The sequence below is a fragment of the Kogia breviceps genome, chromosome X (genome assembly GCF_026419965.1).
Source record: "Kogia breviceps isolate mKogBre1 chromosome X, mKogBre1 haplotype 1, whole genome shotgun sequence".
In the NCBI taxonomy this organism is placed as follows: domain Eukaryota; kingdom Metazoa; phylum Chordata; class Mammalia; order Artiodactyla; family Physeteridae; genus Kogia; species Kogia breviceps.
Genome location: NC_081330.1, coordinates 79882965 through 79897982, shown reverse-complemented (window position 1 = coordinate 79897982; position 15018 = coordinate 79882965). Strand labels below are relative to the sequence as shown.

General features: G+C 38.0%; 1 protein-coding gene across 4 annotated transcripts in view; it reads right to left on the bottom strand.

Moving 5' to 3' along the window:
* The window catches only part of MTMR8 (myotubularin related protein 8), a 233709-nt gene that overhangs the window by 124835 nt on the left and 93856 nt on the right, over positions 1-15018 (bottom strand). For all 4 annotated transcript variants that reach the window (XM_059050986.2, XM_067023271.1, XM_067023270.1 and 1 more), the window contains 3 exons: positions 4739-4864; positions 3836-3885; positions 906-1106 (listed from right to left, as the gene is read on the bottom strand). In XM_059050986.2, coding sequence (XP_058906969.1) covers positions 906-1106; positions 3836-3885; positions 4739-4864 — 377 coding nt within the window. The remainder of the gene's footprint in view (positions 1-905; positions 1107-3835; positions 3886-4738; positions 4865-15018) is intronic.

Here is a 15018-nt window from a genome sequence, read left to right as displayed (position 1 = left end):
GTGCGCTGAGAATAAACTATAGAGAGTGGTGAGAACTGTGGCAAACAAGAGTGAGTTTGCTTCATTCAAGTGGAGCAGCTGTTATTCAGCTCTAGCTGATTACTGCCATTAGAAAATACAGGTCTGGGCTTCCCCGGTGGTGCAGTGGTTGAGAGTCCGCCTGCCAATGCAGGGGACACGGGTTTGTGCCCCGGTCCAGGAAGATCCCACATGCCACAAAGCAGCTGGGCCCGTGAGCCAGGGCCACTGAGCCTGCGCATCCGGAGCCTGTGCTTCACAACGGGAGAGGCCACAACAGTGAGAGACCTGCGTACCGCAAAAAAAAAAAAAAAAAAAAAAAGAAAGAAAAAAAAGAAAATGCAGGTCCAGTACTGCCAGAGCTACTGACTTTGCAGAATATCTTGGCACAACAGCTTTTTGATTTCAGAAAAAATCCTAAAATAACTGGAGTTTTATGTGAAATATCGTGATATTTAAATGTTGACAACTTATTCACAGTTTAAAAAATACTCCACAGACTAAAGAAAATATACCTGTTAAGCTAGATTTGGCCTACGAGCTGCCATTTTGTGATCTTTGACACAAATGATAAAGGACTGTAACTACTGACTACTCACACCTGCACAGTAATTCATTCCTTACAAAGTCCTTGCACATCCATTGCTTTACTGGTTCCTCAGGATTGCTCTGAAAAGTAGGTATTATCCCTATTTCACAGATAAAGAATCTGAGGTTTTGAGGAATCTCCATGCAAACAATGAGTGATTTATGCTTCAAAAGTTATTTTTACAGTTGTCATCTCCTCCCCTTTCGTGAACTGCTATCCCAAATTCAGGGTGGTGGGTAAATTTCTTTTACACTGATCCCCTCTCCCTATTCAGTGTTTTTTCAAAAACTGAATTCACCTCAGATATTCTCGATCCTTCTGGCAGTTTCCAAGGAAGTTCCCAAACTGGCAGGAGAAAACATGGTCATGAATTTCCAGCAAGAAATTTTCATTAAACTCAAAGGCACAAGGAAATTGTTCCATTAATTGCCAGATACAGTCTAGGAACTGTGTGAAGATAGGGGATACTTCTTTAGATTCCCCATCCAGGTGGCCACACCTGAGAGATGCAAATAAAGGTAAAGAAAGACAATGATTAACATCAGGGATTACACTGTTTGGAATAGGCTATAGCAAGTTCACCTTTTGTCTCTGTTCGTATTGGTAAGGAAATGCCTAATGCCAAAATGCCACCCAGAATCTCAAAGTTCATTAATCCCAATGGACCTCTTAGCCACCAGCATCCTTCACTATTATCCAGATTGTAAGCCCTTGATCATCTATTCTACTTCATTTTACATCCTCTACAATAGAACTTTCTGTAATGATCAAAATGTTCCATATTTGTACTGTCCAATATGGTAGTCACTAACTATTAAGCAGTTGAAATGCAGCTAGTGTGACTAAGGAACTGAATTTTCATTTGTATTTAATTTTAATTAATTTAAACAGCTACCTTTAGCTTCATGTGAGCAAGGACCATAGCTATCTTGTTTATTGGACAGTGCCTGGCATGAAAAGGGTATTTAATAAGTTTATTAAATGAATGAAAAAACCTCATCCCAGAATTGTTTAATGTTTCCTCTCCCATGATGTCCTCTTTCCCAACTCTACCATCCATTAGATGTTTCTATTCCACTAGAAACAAACATGGCATCCTTAGCTTTTACACTGAATGTTCTACCTTTTGATTTAATTGTAATTCATCTCACCAAGAACACTACTTCTTCTTTGGGCCCAAATCAAATGGAGAATGCTCATCATTCCACTCTCCATGTATAATAATCCAAAAACAGAGTAGAAGTGGGATCGGCTTTCTCCTTTCTACTACTCCTTTCACTCTCTTAAAAACACTTCCACGATGGGTCATGCTGTTGTTCACTTTCCTCAATGTTGTGTTCCACAATCTTTGGGTCACTTCTCCACATTTTCTGAAGAATCTGACTCCAGTCATAAGTACTTATCTTTGAAGTCGATGCAGATGACCTACACTTGGCTTAGCAGGTTCCTTAACTAACTTGAATCTAATTATCTTCACCAATCTTTACCTCTACTTCACATCAGCCTCTCGTATCCATGGCTGTTTCTTGATGTTAGCTAAAGGTCCTTCCTCCACTTTGAAACCTTAATCTCAATATCCTACTCTGATCACCTTATATTATATTTCCAAAGGCTGCTCATCTTATCTCCTCCAGCCCCATCCTGGACCTCTCACCTTTCCAGATTCCTACTAGCTTCCCTTTCTTCCTTACCCAGACTATATTCTATGGTCTGCCCCATCAACTATTCTCTCCCCATTTTCTTCAATTTTCTGGTCAGTTTTTTGGTCATTATTTGCCTTCAAAATCCAACCACTGATGAGCCTAAGAAGCTATGTTCTCTACTCCCACATCTTGACTGATAAATGCTGCTTGAGAAAATTATAAAACCATGCAAATTGATACCATAAGTCTCCATACTCAGCTGGAACTTAATTGCCCCCAAATAACCTTTATGAATATCCTTAACACAGTTTTCCCATTAACCCTTACAGCTCTTGCAAATTTTAAGCTATCTTCTTAAACCCTAACCCATTTCACATTGATGTCTACAGTGTGAATGAAAAAGATCAAGGCTATCAAGTAAAAATATCTAACATCTGCCTTGGACACTCACAAACTTAGTTCCTTCTCCTCCTGTCCTTCCACGTAGTCTCCATGTGGAGAAAAGGGAGCCGTCCTACACTGCTGGTGGGTATGTAAATTGGTGCAGCCATTGTGGAAAACATTATGGAGATTTCTCAAAAACTAAAAATAGAATCAACCTCATCTTCTTAAAGTTCTAAAATGCCATCAGTTCTAGGAAGTTTTCTTTGCCCAGAATAGGTAAGGTTCCCTTATATATGTTTACCTTTGACTTAGCACTTATCATACTATACTATCATCATTGATTTTATTTTCTATAAAAGAAGAGACAGAGACCATATCTGGTCTAATACAATCTCCTTAAAGCCTGGCATATTGCCTGGCCCAATGTTTGTTGACAAAGGAAGAATGAATGGATGGACCCAAATAGCTAGAGAGTGACAATCAAATGAAATTAAATGGATACACACCGATGCAGGAGAATAAGACCTGAATAGTAACCTCCTTGAGGGTAAAACTCACATTTTATGTGCCTTTGGCACCAGCTCAGTGTCTGATATAGTATACAGCATATTGTTAGGTGTTTGGTAAACATTTGTTATTGTTCTCATAACACACATAAAGTCTCAGTGAGGCTGTTTGGCTTATAGCAGCATTAGGTCACTAAATAAATGTAAGTCCTTGCATCCACCTCTTACCAAAGAACAGAAATCTGCACATGCATTTTCTTCTTATACAAGGTTAAAAAGTACATTGTCTTAGATATTATTCCCTCTGCCTGAATGCCCACTGTTCTCTCTAGCAAACTCCTATTCATTCCTTAAAATTCACTTTTAAATATTGCCTATTCCTGGAAGGCTATCCTGTCTTCTTCAGAAACAGTTAAGCACTTTTTCCTCTGTGGCCCGTGATGTCTGTCCTTCCCTGAAATATTTAACAATTTGATATAATCATTTGCTCACTTTGAAGGCAGATATGATATTCTAGTCACCCCTGTAGCCCTAGTCCCTTAGCATAGTGTCTGGAATATGTGTTTCTTGATGAAAAGAGATTCATGCCATGTTCAACCTACTCTTCCTTCTTTCACAAGAACATATTGGGGTTTTTGATAAATCTCACCCTAATAAATTCTCCTTAGCTTCTACCTTTAAAGTAATATTTTTACCTTTGGGAGAACTTGTGGCCCATGGATATCCATTCCTTCTCTATCAGGATCTTCATTTTTATACGAAAAGAAAATGTTGCATTAGGAAAACCATAAAATTAATTAACCATACCTATAAAGTATCATAACACTTTGCTGAAGTGGATTTTGTACAAATTTGCATTGAACTAATAATAAAGTTAATTTCCCAAATGATAAATAAGTAACTTGGATTTCATTTAAAAACCTATACAGGCTACCTTCAAATTTCAAAGCTCTCAGGACAAATTATTCTGGACTTGTATCCATTGTCACGTTTCTTTTGGCTTTTACATAATGTGTGACAAGCCATAACTAAACACAATCTTGATAAACATATTACATTCATCCTATGAAAAAACAGGAATCCAAAGGCAGTACTTGAGTTTATACCAAGAACAAATCTTGATATAAACACATTTTCAAACATTAAAAAACGTAAAGCATTTCCAAAAGAAAAATGAGCATAAACTCCTACTGTGAGTTCTGTTTCATGGAAAGACAAACTAAGAAACCTTGGATTCAGCACCAGAAAAAAACCATGTGTCTGACATCCAGACAGCTGATTCTGAAGATGATGAGCCCATCAGTCTGCTTATTTAACAGTCATCCATTCAACTTTGCAAACTTTTGGAGTCTTTCCTACCCCTTACATCAGCCTATTACATCCAACTGATCTTCTGATGGGTAAGAAACTATGTTGAGTGTGCAATGGAAAGTATATAGACTGTAAATGCCTAGTTTAGTAGAAAGAAGCTAAATTGAAAAATAGAGCTATTTTTGTAGACCTCTTTCTTGTAGAAAACAAGTTCGCTGAGAGTTATTTTTGATCTATTCACAATCTCCCACTTGTGCAAAGTAAAATCCAATCACTTGTTCTCTTACCATGAGTCCTTTGAATGTCCTATAAAATGGATCTAGGAGGATGCTGGCCACAGAGCAGACCTGTGCTGTGCGGTCCCACCCATCAGAACAATGGACTAAGACATTAGTCTTTTCTACCTTCACTGCCTGTGAAGACAAGAGGCAAAAAGTAGCATAGACAATTTTTCATAGCATGCGGAGTTAATAAATAGGGTTACCATCCCTACAGCAGAGAACTTGATCTTACTGGGCTACATTAATTTCTTCTCAAAATATTAGCATCCTGTATGGGGATGACAAGGAAAATAAAGGAGTGTAACAGGTGAGCTTACCTAATAAGGAAAAGAAAATCAAAATCAACACATGATACAGTGTAAAAAGGAAAACAAAAGGAGGTCTACATTCATAAAACTTCTGAAAAAGACATGGATCAATTCTCAATTCTCAGAGAGAGAAGTGGGCAAGAGGAAGAATTCAGGCGCAAAAACAGACAGGACAGTTCTGCATTCCAGTCCCAGACCTGACAATAATTTCCTCTGGAAGCTTTATCCATTTAGCCTTACTAATATAATTCCTTCCAACTTAAGATGGAGAGGTTTACCTGTCTTAGGTCAGTTTCTGTACAATCAGGACTATGTAAAAATATGGGCAGTTACTCAACCTGTGCAATTTTGGCAATGGTAGATATTGAGCATTCACTTATTCATTCTCACACTTAATTATGTATACCTCTGTGCCAGGGATGTGCTAAGTATTAGAGATACAAAGATGAGACTCAGTTTCTGACTTCAATGAGCAAACTAGTCAGGGTGACCAAAGGTAAATAAATAAATACAATGCAGTGGAAAAACTGCTGCTATAGGGTAATGTGTAGTAACTATATCCTTTTGTAGGAGACAAGGAAGCTTAAGCCTTGAAGAAAATGTAGGATTTTCTCAGGTGAGGAAGGAGAAGGAAATTTATTCACTCATTCATACATCTACTCACCTAGCCATTAACTACTGAGTGACTATACAAGATGCACTATTGTGTGCACTAGGTACACAAAAAAAGATAAACATTTAAATGAATGACTACAAACCAATGATAACCAAAACAATAAAAGTTAATACCAGGTACAACAAAGGCACACAATAACTAAAGAAGAGGAGACAACTAAAGTGGGTCTTGTCAGATGAGTAGGCATTTGGCAGATGGACCAGGAGGAAAGGACATTCCAGGCAAGGGGCATAATATGACAACATGTACAAAGGCAAGGATGAGAGGCATAGGTGAGGAATTCTTAACTAGCTTGGTGGTTGAGGCTAGGCTGGGAGTGAGGAGAGACAGGTCTGGCCAGGAGGGCAAGGGTCAGACTAACAAGTGTGCATTTTATCTGGTGGCAACAGGGAGTCACTGGAGTGTTAAAAGCAGAGGAGTGCCATGATTAGATGTACTCACTGTGGTGACAGTAGGAGAATAGAGGACATAAATTTGGATTTAGGAAGACCAGTCAAAGAGTTACTAAAACTGTGAAATGCAACAAGGATCTGAATTAATGCAGTAGCAGTGGGGCTGAAAAGAAGAGGGATGTTAAGAATGAAGATTTAACAGGACATAGTAAGAGAATGGATGTGGAATGAAGAAGAAAGAAAAGTCAAAGATGACTCTTAAATGTGTCACTTAGTAACTAGGTGGATTACAGTACCATTAGCCTGAACAGTGAACACAGAAGAAGAAACAAGTTTTAGTTGATGTTGGGAGTAGATAAGATTTCATTTGGGGCCGTGGAGATTCTGCGGTAGTTGAGGGACATCTAATGGAGCATCCAGTGGACAACTGCATATGTGGGTCTGGAGTTCAAGAGAAGGAGGAATCTGAGCCAGAGTATAGATTTGACCACTATATGAATACAGATGGTAGTGGAAACTGTGTATGCCTGGTGCTGTCCACGCAGAGACCAAAGTGAGAAAAGGAAAGACCTTAGAAAGTAGTAACGTTTAAAGGGTAAGTAGAGGAAGAGGAGGGGGCTATTAAGGAGTCAGCTTGTGAAAAAGAAGCCTGAAAGGTAGAAAGAGAACCAGGAAGTAACAGTGGGATTAAGGCCAGAACTACAAAAATGGTTCAAAGAAAGGGGATAACAATGTCAAATGCAGCAGAGTGGTCAAAATAGAATAAAGATTAAAGAGTGACCCTGAGATTGACAAATTAGGGGTCATTAGTGACCTCAGCAAGAACAGTATTAATGGTATGTAAACTGGATCACAGTGAACTGAAGAGTGAAGGGAGGTGAGGAAGTGCGAATAGGGAAGGCCAATTACTTTCAAGAAAGATCTAAACTAGAGGAAAGAGAACAGTAACTAGAAGAGAATAAGGAAAGTTCTTTTTCTTAGGAATAAGAAAGTATTGAGCATATTTCTGAGGGATGAAGCCAGTGAAAGGAAAAGTTTGAAAATGTAGGGGAAAGAGGTTCCTTGAAGATGGAGGGGATGGGATTAAGAATACAGGTAAAGGGATTAGTCTTACACAGAATATGAAGCACCATTTCCTCTGAGATAGCAAGAAAGGAACAAAAATAAGTTGGTAAGAATAGTAGCGGGAAGATGAGAGATTACCTTTATTTTTCTATAAAGAAGGAGATATGTCTGAATATGTGCTTACAGAGAGGGGAGTAACAGTGGTGTAGCCAGCTTGAAAGTAAAATACAAATTAGGAATATCTGCTTGGTGGAACAGGGCTGGGAACCAACCAGGGACACATAAAATGACTGTTAAGTGGTCCTAAGACTATAGGACTACAGTCAATATTGTAGACCATAAACCTGTAATTATACCAAGTAACATGCCTATGGGATTTATTTCTTTGTGGCAATGTTTAGTTGCCAGCGCGTAAGAGCAGAGAAAGTAGAGAATGAATGGGATTAACAGGATGGGTAGAGTGGAAGGATAAAGAGGCAAGGTGGAATAGATGAGGTGCTATACCACTAGGTTTTGGCTTCATACAGAAGAAGGTAGGAAAAGGTGGAAAAAGCGGAGTTAAAAGTGTAGCGGTCTCCATGGGATAGAAGAACCAGGTTAGATGGAGTAAGAGTGTAAGAACTGGAGTACAAAAGCTCAAAGAACTATCAGTGTGGAGTGTTTTATAGGTTGTACATGGACATTCAAATCTCCTAGGATTGAGAGGAAGAATCAGGATGGAGAGGAAACCACCTACCTAAAGCGGTTTCCAAAGTCCTTAATGGAGAAGGAAGAGTCACTAGGAAAGGTACAGAGTGGTACAGCTAACTGCAATAGACCTAAAAGGAGGAAGGAGTTTTGTAAGGAGCAAGGGAATATTGAACCTGTCATGGACCGCGTGGTTCATGGAGTGTGGGAAAATGAGTAACCTTTGTAGTAGAAGGTAAAAGAGAAATGATATTCCTAGAAGGATAGTTAGGTTGTGAGTAAGACAAGAGTTAGAGAGATCTGGAAAAAAGTTTCTCAACCTTTTAAACTCCTCAGTTAACCAGATACCTCAGATAGTATCAGAGGCCTAATAGTAGCGACTATACTCTTTCCTTAGGACTCCAAATGGAGTGAAAAGTCACTGGTGGACAGAAAAAGATGCTCAATTTCACTAATGATTAAAGAAATGCAAATTAAAACATGACATAAAATGCATAACCTATCAAACTGGCAAAGATTAAAAAGATTGATGATAACCATTGCTGGCTATGTGGAGAAAGAGGCATTGTTGGTGGGAATGGAAACTGGTGCATCCTATTTGAAAGGTAATTTGGCCACATCTAGTAAAGTCTGAAATATTCATACTCTTCAAATGAAAATCCACTTTTAAGAATGCCCACACATATAAATATATATGTTCAAGGATATTTGATGCAACAATGTCTGCATTTGTGAAAAATGTGAATAACTGAATTGCCCATGAACAGGGACCATGTTAAATTCACTTAATGGAATATTATACAGTCACTGAAAAGAATGAGGTCACACTGACTGAACTGACCTGGAAAATGTTCACCATACATTATAAAAAGTTAGATGCAGAAAAATATGCACAACATAATCTCATTTTTAAAAATTAGTAATAATATATGTAATTATATATATGTTGAAAAATTCTAGACCTGTACTGTCCAATATGGTAGACACTAGCCACAAGTGGCTAGTTAAATTTAAATTGATCAAAACTAAATAAAATGAAAAATTCAGTTCCTCACTCTCACTAGCCACATTTCAACTGCACAACTGGCACATGTGGCTAGTGGATATTGTATTAGTACAGATCCAGAACATTTCCATCATCATAGAAAGTTGAAATAGTGCTGATCTAGCAGCATATATTAAACTATTAATAGTGTGTGTTATGGGGCAAACTACAGGGAATATTTACTTTTTATGTTATATATTTCTGAAATGTTTACTTCTTAGATAATGTACATGTATAACTTTTGTAATGAGAAAAAAATAAATAAAATAAAGATAATGAGAGACAAAGTGAGAGAGGGAGGGATACTATAGTGGGTTTTTTTGTTTTTTTTAAACATCTTTATTGGAGTATAATTGCTTTACAATGGTGTGTTAGTTTCTGCTTTATAACAAAGTGAATCAGTTATACATATACATATGTTCCCATATCTCTTCCCTCTTGCGACACCCTCCCTCCGACTCTCCCTATACCACCCCTCTAGGTGGTCACAAAGCACAGAGGTGAACTCCCTGTGCTATGTGGCAGCTTCCCACTAGCTATCTAATTTACATTTGGTAGTGTGTATATGTCCCTGCCACTCTCTCACATCGTCACAGCTTACGCTTCCCCCTCCCCATATACTCAAGTCCATGCTCTAGTAGGTCTGTGTTTTATTCCCATCCTACCACTAATCTCTTCATGACATTTCTTTTCTTAGATTCCATATATATGTGATAGTATATGGTATTTGTTTTTCTCCTTCTGACTTAGTTCACTCTGTATGACAGACTCCAGGTCCATCCACCTCACTACAGATAACTCAGTTTCATTTCTTTTTATGGCTGAGTAATATTCCATTGTATATATGTGCCACATCTTCTTTATCCATTCATCTGTGGATGGACACTTAGGTTGCTTCCATGTCCTGGCTATCGTAAATAGAGCTGCAATAAACATTTTGGTACATGACTCTTTTTGAATTATGGTTTTCTCACAGTATATGCCTAGTAGTGGGATTGTGGGGTCATATGGTAGTTCTATTTGTAGTTTTTTAGGGAACCTCCATACTGTTCTCCATAGTGGCTGCATCAATTTACCTTCCCACCAGCAGTGCAAGAGTGTTCCCTTTTCTGCATACCCTCTCCAGCATTTATTGTTTCCAGAGTTTTTGATGATGGCCAATCTGACCAGTGTGAGATATCTCATTGTAGTCTTGATTTTCATTTCTCTAAGGATTAATGATGTTGAGCATTCTTTCATGTGTTTGTTGGCAATCTGTGTATCTTCTTTGGAGAAATGTCTAGATCTTCTGCCCGTTTTTGGATTGGGTTGTTTGGTTTTTTGTTATTGAGCTGCCTGGGTTGCTTATAAATTTTGGAGATTAATCCTTTGTCAGTTGCTTCATTTGCAAATATTTTCTCTCATTCTGAGGGTTATCTTTTGGTCTAGTTTATGGTATCCTTTGCTGTGCAAAAGCTTTTAAGTTTCATTAGATCCCATTTGTTTATTTTTGTTTTTATTTCCATTTCTCTAGGAGATGGGTCAAAAAGGATCTTGCTGTGATTGATGTCATAGAGTGTTCTGCCTATGTTTTCCTCTAAGAGTTTGATAGTGTCTGGCCTTACATTTAGGTCTTTAACCCATTTTGAGTTTATTTATGTGTGTGGTGTTAGGGAGTGTTCTAATTTCATACTTGTACAGGTAGCTGTCCAGTTTTCCCAGCACCACTTATTGAAGAGGCTGTCTTTTCTCCACTGTATATCCTTCCCTCCTTTATCAAAGATAAGGTGACCATATGTGTGTGGGTTTATCTCTGGGCTTTCTATCCTGTTCCATTGATCTATATTTCTGTTTCTGTGCCAGTACCATACTGTCTTGATTACTGTGGCCTTGTAGTATAGTCTGAAGTCAGGGACCCTGATTCCTCCAGCTCCATTTTAAGTTCTCAGGATTGCTTTGGCTATTCAGGGTCTTTTGTGTTTCCATTCAAATTGTGAAATTCTTTGTTCTAGTTCTGTAAAACATGCCAGTGGTAATTTGATAGGGATTGCATTGAATCTGTAGATTGTTTTCAGTAATACAGTCATTTTCACAATGTTGATTCTGCCAATTCAAGAACATGGTATATTTCTCCAACTATTTGTATCAATTTTAATTTCTTTCATCAGTGTCTTATAGTTTTCTGCATACAATCTTTTGTCTCCTTAGGTAGGTTTATTCCTAGATATTTTATTCTTTTTGTTGCAATGGTAAATGGGTGTGTTTTTGTAATTTCACTGTCAGATTTTTCATCATTAGTGTATAAGAATGCCAGAGATTTCTGTGCATTAATTTTGTATTCTGCTACTTTACCAAATTCATTAATTAGTTCTAGTAGTTTTCTGGTAGCATCCTTAGTATTCTCTATGTATAGTATCATGTCATCTGCAAACAGTGACAGCTTTACTTCTTCTTTTCCAATTTGGATTCCTTTTATTTCTTTATTTTCTCTGATTGCTGTGGCTAGAACTTCCAAAACTAGGTTGAATAAGAGTGGTGAGAGTGGGCACCCTTGTCTTGTTCCTGATCTTAGTGGAAATGGTTTCAGGTTTTCACCATTGAGAACAATGCTGGCTGTGGGTTTGTCATATATGGCCTTTACTGTGTTGAGGAGAGTTCCCTCTATGCCTACTTTCTGCAGGGTTTTTATCATAAATGGGTGTTGAATTTTGTCAAAAGCTTTCTCTGCATCTATTGAGATGATTATATGGTTTTTCTCCTTCAGTTTGTTGATATGGTGTATCACATTGATTGATTTGCATATATTGAAGAATCCTTGCATTCCTGAAATAAACCCCACTTGATCATTGTGTATGATCCTTTTAATGTGCTGTTGGATTCTGTTTACTAGTATTTTCTTTAGGATTTTTGCATCTATGTTCATCAGTGATATTGGCCTGTAGTTTTCTTTCTTTGTGACGTCTTTCTCTGGTTTTGGTATCAGGGTGCTTCTGGCATCATAGAATGAGTTTGGGAGTGTTCCTCTCTCTGCTATCTTTTGGAAGAGTTTGAGAAGGATAGGTGTTAGCTCTTCTCTAAATGTTTGATAGAATTCGCCTGTGAGGCCATTTGGTCCTGGGCTTTTGTTTGTTGCAAGATTTTTAATCACAGTTTCAATTTCAGTGCTTCTGATTGGTCTGTTCATATTTTCTATTTCTTCCTGATTCAGTCTCAGCAGGTGGTGCGTTTCTAAGAATTTGTCCATTTCTTCCAGGTTGTCCATTTTATTGGCATAGAGTTGCTTGTAGTAATCTCTAATAATCTTTTGTATTTCTGCAGTGTCAGTTGTTACATCTCCTTTTTCATTTCTAATTCTATTCTTTTGAGTATTCTCCCTTTTTTTCTTGATGAGTCTGGCTAATGGTTTATCAATTTTATTTATCTTCTCAAAGAACCAGCTTTTACTTTTATTGATCTTTGCTATTGTTTCCTTCATTTCTTGTTCATTTATTTCTGATCTGATCTTTATGATTACTTTCCTTCTGCTAAATTTGGGGGGTTTTTGTTCTTCCTCCTATAATTGCTTTAGGTGCAAAGTTAGGTTGTTTATTCGAGATGTTTCCTGTTTCTTAAGGTATGATTATATTGCTATAAACTTCCCTCTTAGAACTGCTTTTGCTGTATCTCATAGGTTTTGGGTCGTCGTGTCTCCATTGTCATTTGTTTAAAAGTACTTTTTGATTTCCTCTTTGATTTCCTCTTTGATTTCTTCAGTGATCACTTCGTTATTAAGTAGTGTATTGCTTAGCCTCCATGTGTTTGTATTTTTTACAGATCTTTACCTGTAATTGATATCTAGTCTCATAGCGTTGTGGACAGAAAAGATACTTGATACAATTTCAATTTTCTTAAATTTGCCAAGGCTAGATTTGTGACCCAAGATATGATCTATCCTGGAGAATGTTCCATGGGCACTTGAGAAAATGTGTATTCTGTTGTTTTTGGATGGAATGTCCTATTAATATCAATTAAGTCCATCTTGTATAATGTATCATTTAAAGCTTGTGTTTCCCTATTTATTTTCATTTTGGATGATCTGTCCATTGGTGACAGTGGGGTGTTAAAGTCCCCTACTATGATTGTGTTACTGTCAATTTCCCCTTTTATGGCTGTTAGTATTTGCCTTATGTATTGAGGTGCTCCTATGTTGCGTGCATAAATATTTACAATTGTTATATCTTCTTCATGGATCGATCCCTTGATCATTATGTAGTGTCCTTCTTTGTCTTTTGTAATAGTTTTTATTGTAAAGTCTATTTTGTCTGATATGAGAATTGCTACTCCAGCTTTCTTCTGATTTCCATTTGCATGGAATATATTTTCGCATCCCCTCACTTTCAGTCTGTAAGTGTCCCTAGGTCTGAAATGGGTCTCTTTTAGACAGCATATATATATGGGTCCTGTTTTTGTATCCATTCAGCCAGTCTGTGTCTTTTGGTGGGAGCCTTTAATCCATTTACATTTAAGGTAATTATTGATATGTGTGTTCCTATTACCATTTACTTAATTCTTTCAGATTGTTCTTGTAGGTCTTTTCCTTCTCTTGTGTTTCTTGCTTAGAGAAGTTCCTTTACCATTTGCTGTAAAGCTGGTTTGGTGGTGCTGAACTCTCTCAGCTTTTGCTTGTTTGTAAAGGTTTTAATTTCTCCATCAAATCTGAATGAGATCCTTGCTGGGAAGAGTAATCTTGGTTGTACGTTTTTTTCCTTCATCACTTTAAATATGTCCTGCCACTCCCTTCTGGCTTGTAGAGTTTCTGCTGAAAGATCAGATGTTAACCTTATGGGGATTCCCTTGTGTGTTATTTGTTGTTTTTCCCTTGCTGCTTTTAATATGTTTTCTTTGTATTTAATTTTTGACAGTTTGATTATTATGTGTCTTGGCGTGTTTCTCCTTGGGTTTATCCTGTATGGGACTCTCTGTGCTTCCTGGACTTGAATGACTATTTCCTTTCCTATATTAGGGAAGTTTTCAACTATAATCTCTTCAAGTATTTTCTCAGTCCCTTTCTTTTTCTCTTCTTCTGGGACCCCTATAATTCGAATGTTGGTGCGTTTAAAGTTGTCCCAGAGGTCTCTGAGACTGTCCTCAGTTCTTTGCATTCTTTTTTCTTTCTTGTGCTCCGCAGTAGTTATTTCCATTATTTTATCTTCCAGGTCACTTATCCGTCCTTCTGCCTCAGTTATTCTGCTATTGATCCCATCTAGAGTATTTTTCATTTCATTTATTGTGTTGCTCATCGTTACTTGCTTCGTCTTTATTTCTTCTAGGTCCTTGTTAACTGTTTCTTGCAATTTGTCTATTCTATTTCCAAGATTTTGAATCATCTTTTCTATCATTATTCTGAATTCTTTTTCAGGTAAACTGGCTATTACCTCTTCATTTGTTAGGTCTGGTGTGTTTTTATCTTGCTCCTTCATCTGCTGTGTGTTTTTCTGTCTTCTCATGTTGCTTATCTTACTGTGTTTGGGGTCTCCTTTTTGCACGCTGCAGGTTAGTAGTTCCCTCTGTTTTTGGTGGCCGTCCCTAGTGGCTGAGGTTGGTTCAGTGGGTTGAGCAGGTTTCCTGGTTGGCAGCACTAGTGCCTCTGTTCTGGTGGATGAGGCTTGATCTTGTCTTTCTGGTGGGCAGGTCCACATCTGGTGGTTTGTATGGGTATGTTGGTAGCCTTATTATGATTTTAGGCAGCCTCTCTGCTAATGGATGGGGCTGTAGACCTGTCTTGCTCTTTGTTGGGAATAGGGTGTCCAGCACTGTTCGTTGCTGGTCCTTGAGTGCAGCTGGGTCTTGGTGTTGAGATGGAGATCTCTGGGAGATTTTCGCCATTTGATATTACATTGAGTTGGGAGGTCTCTTATGGACCAGTGTCCTGAGGTTGGTTCTCCCACCTGAGAGACACAGCCTTGACACCTGGGTGGAGTGCCAAGAGCCTTTAATCCACACGTCTCAAAATAAAAGGGAGAGAAAAATAGAAAGGAAAGAAAGGAAGGAAGGAAGGAAGGAGGAAGGGAGGGAAGGAAGGAAGGAAGAAGGGAAGGGATGGAGGAAGAAAGGAAGGGATGAAGGAAGAAAGGAAGGAAGGGAGGAAGGAAGGG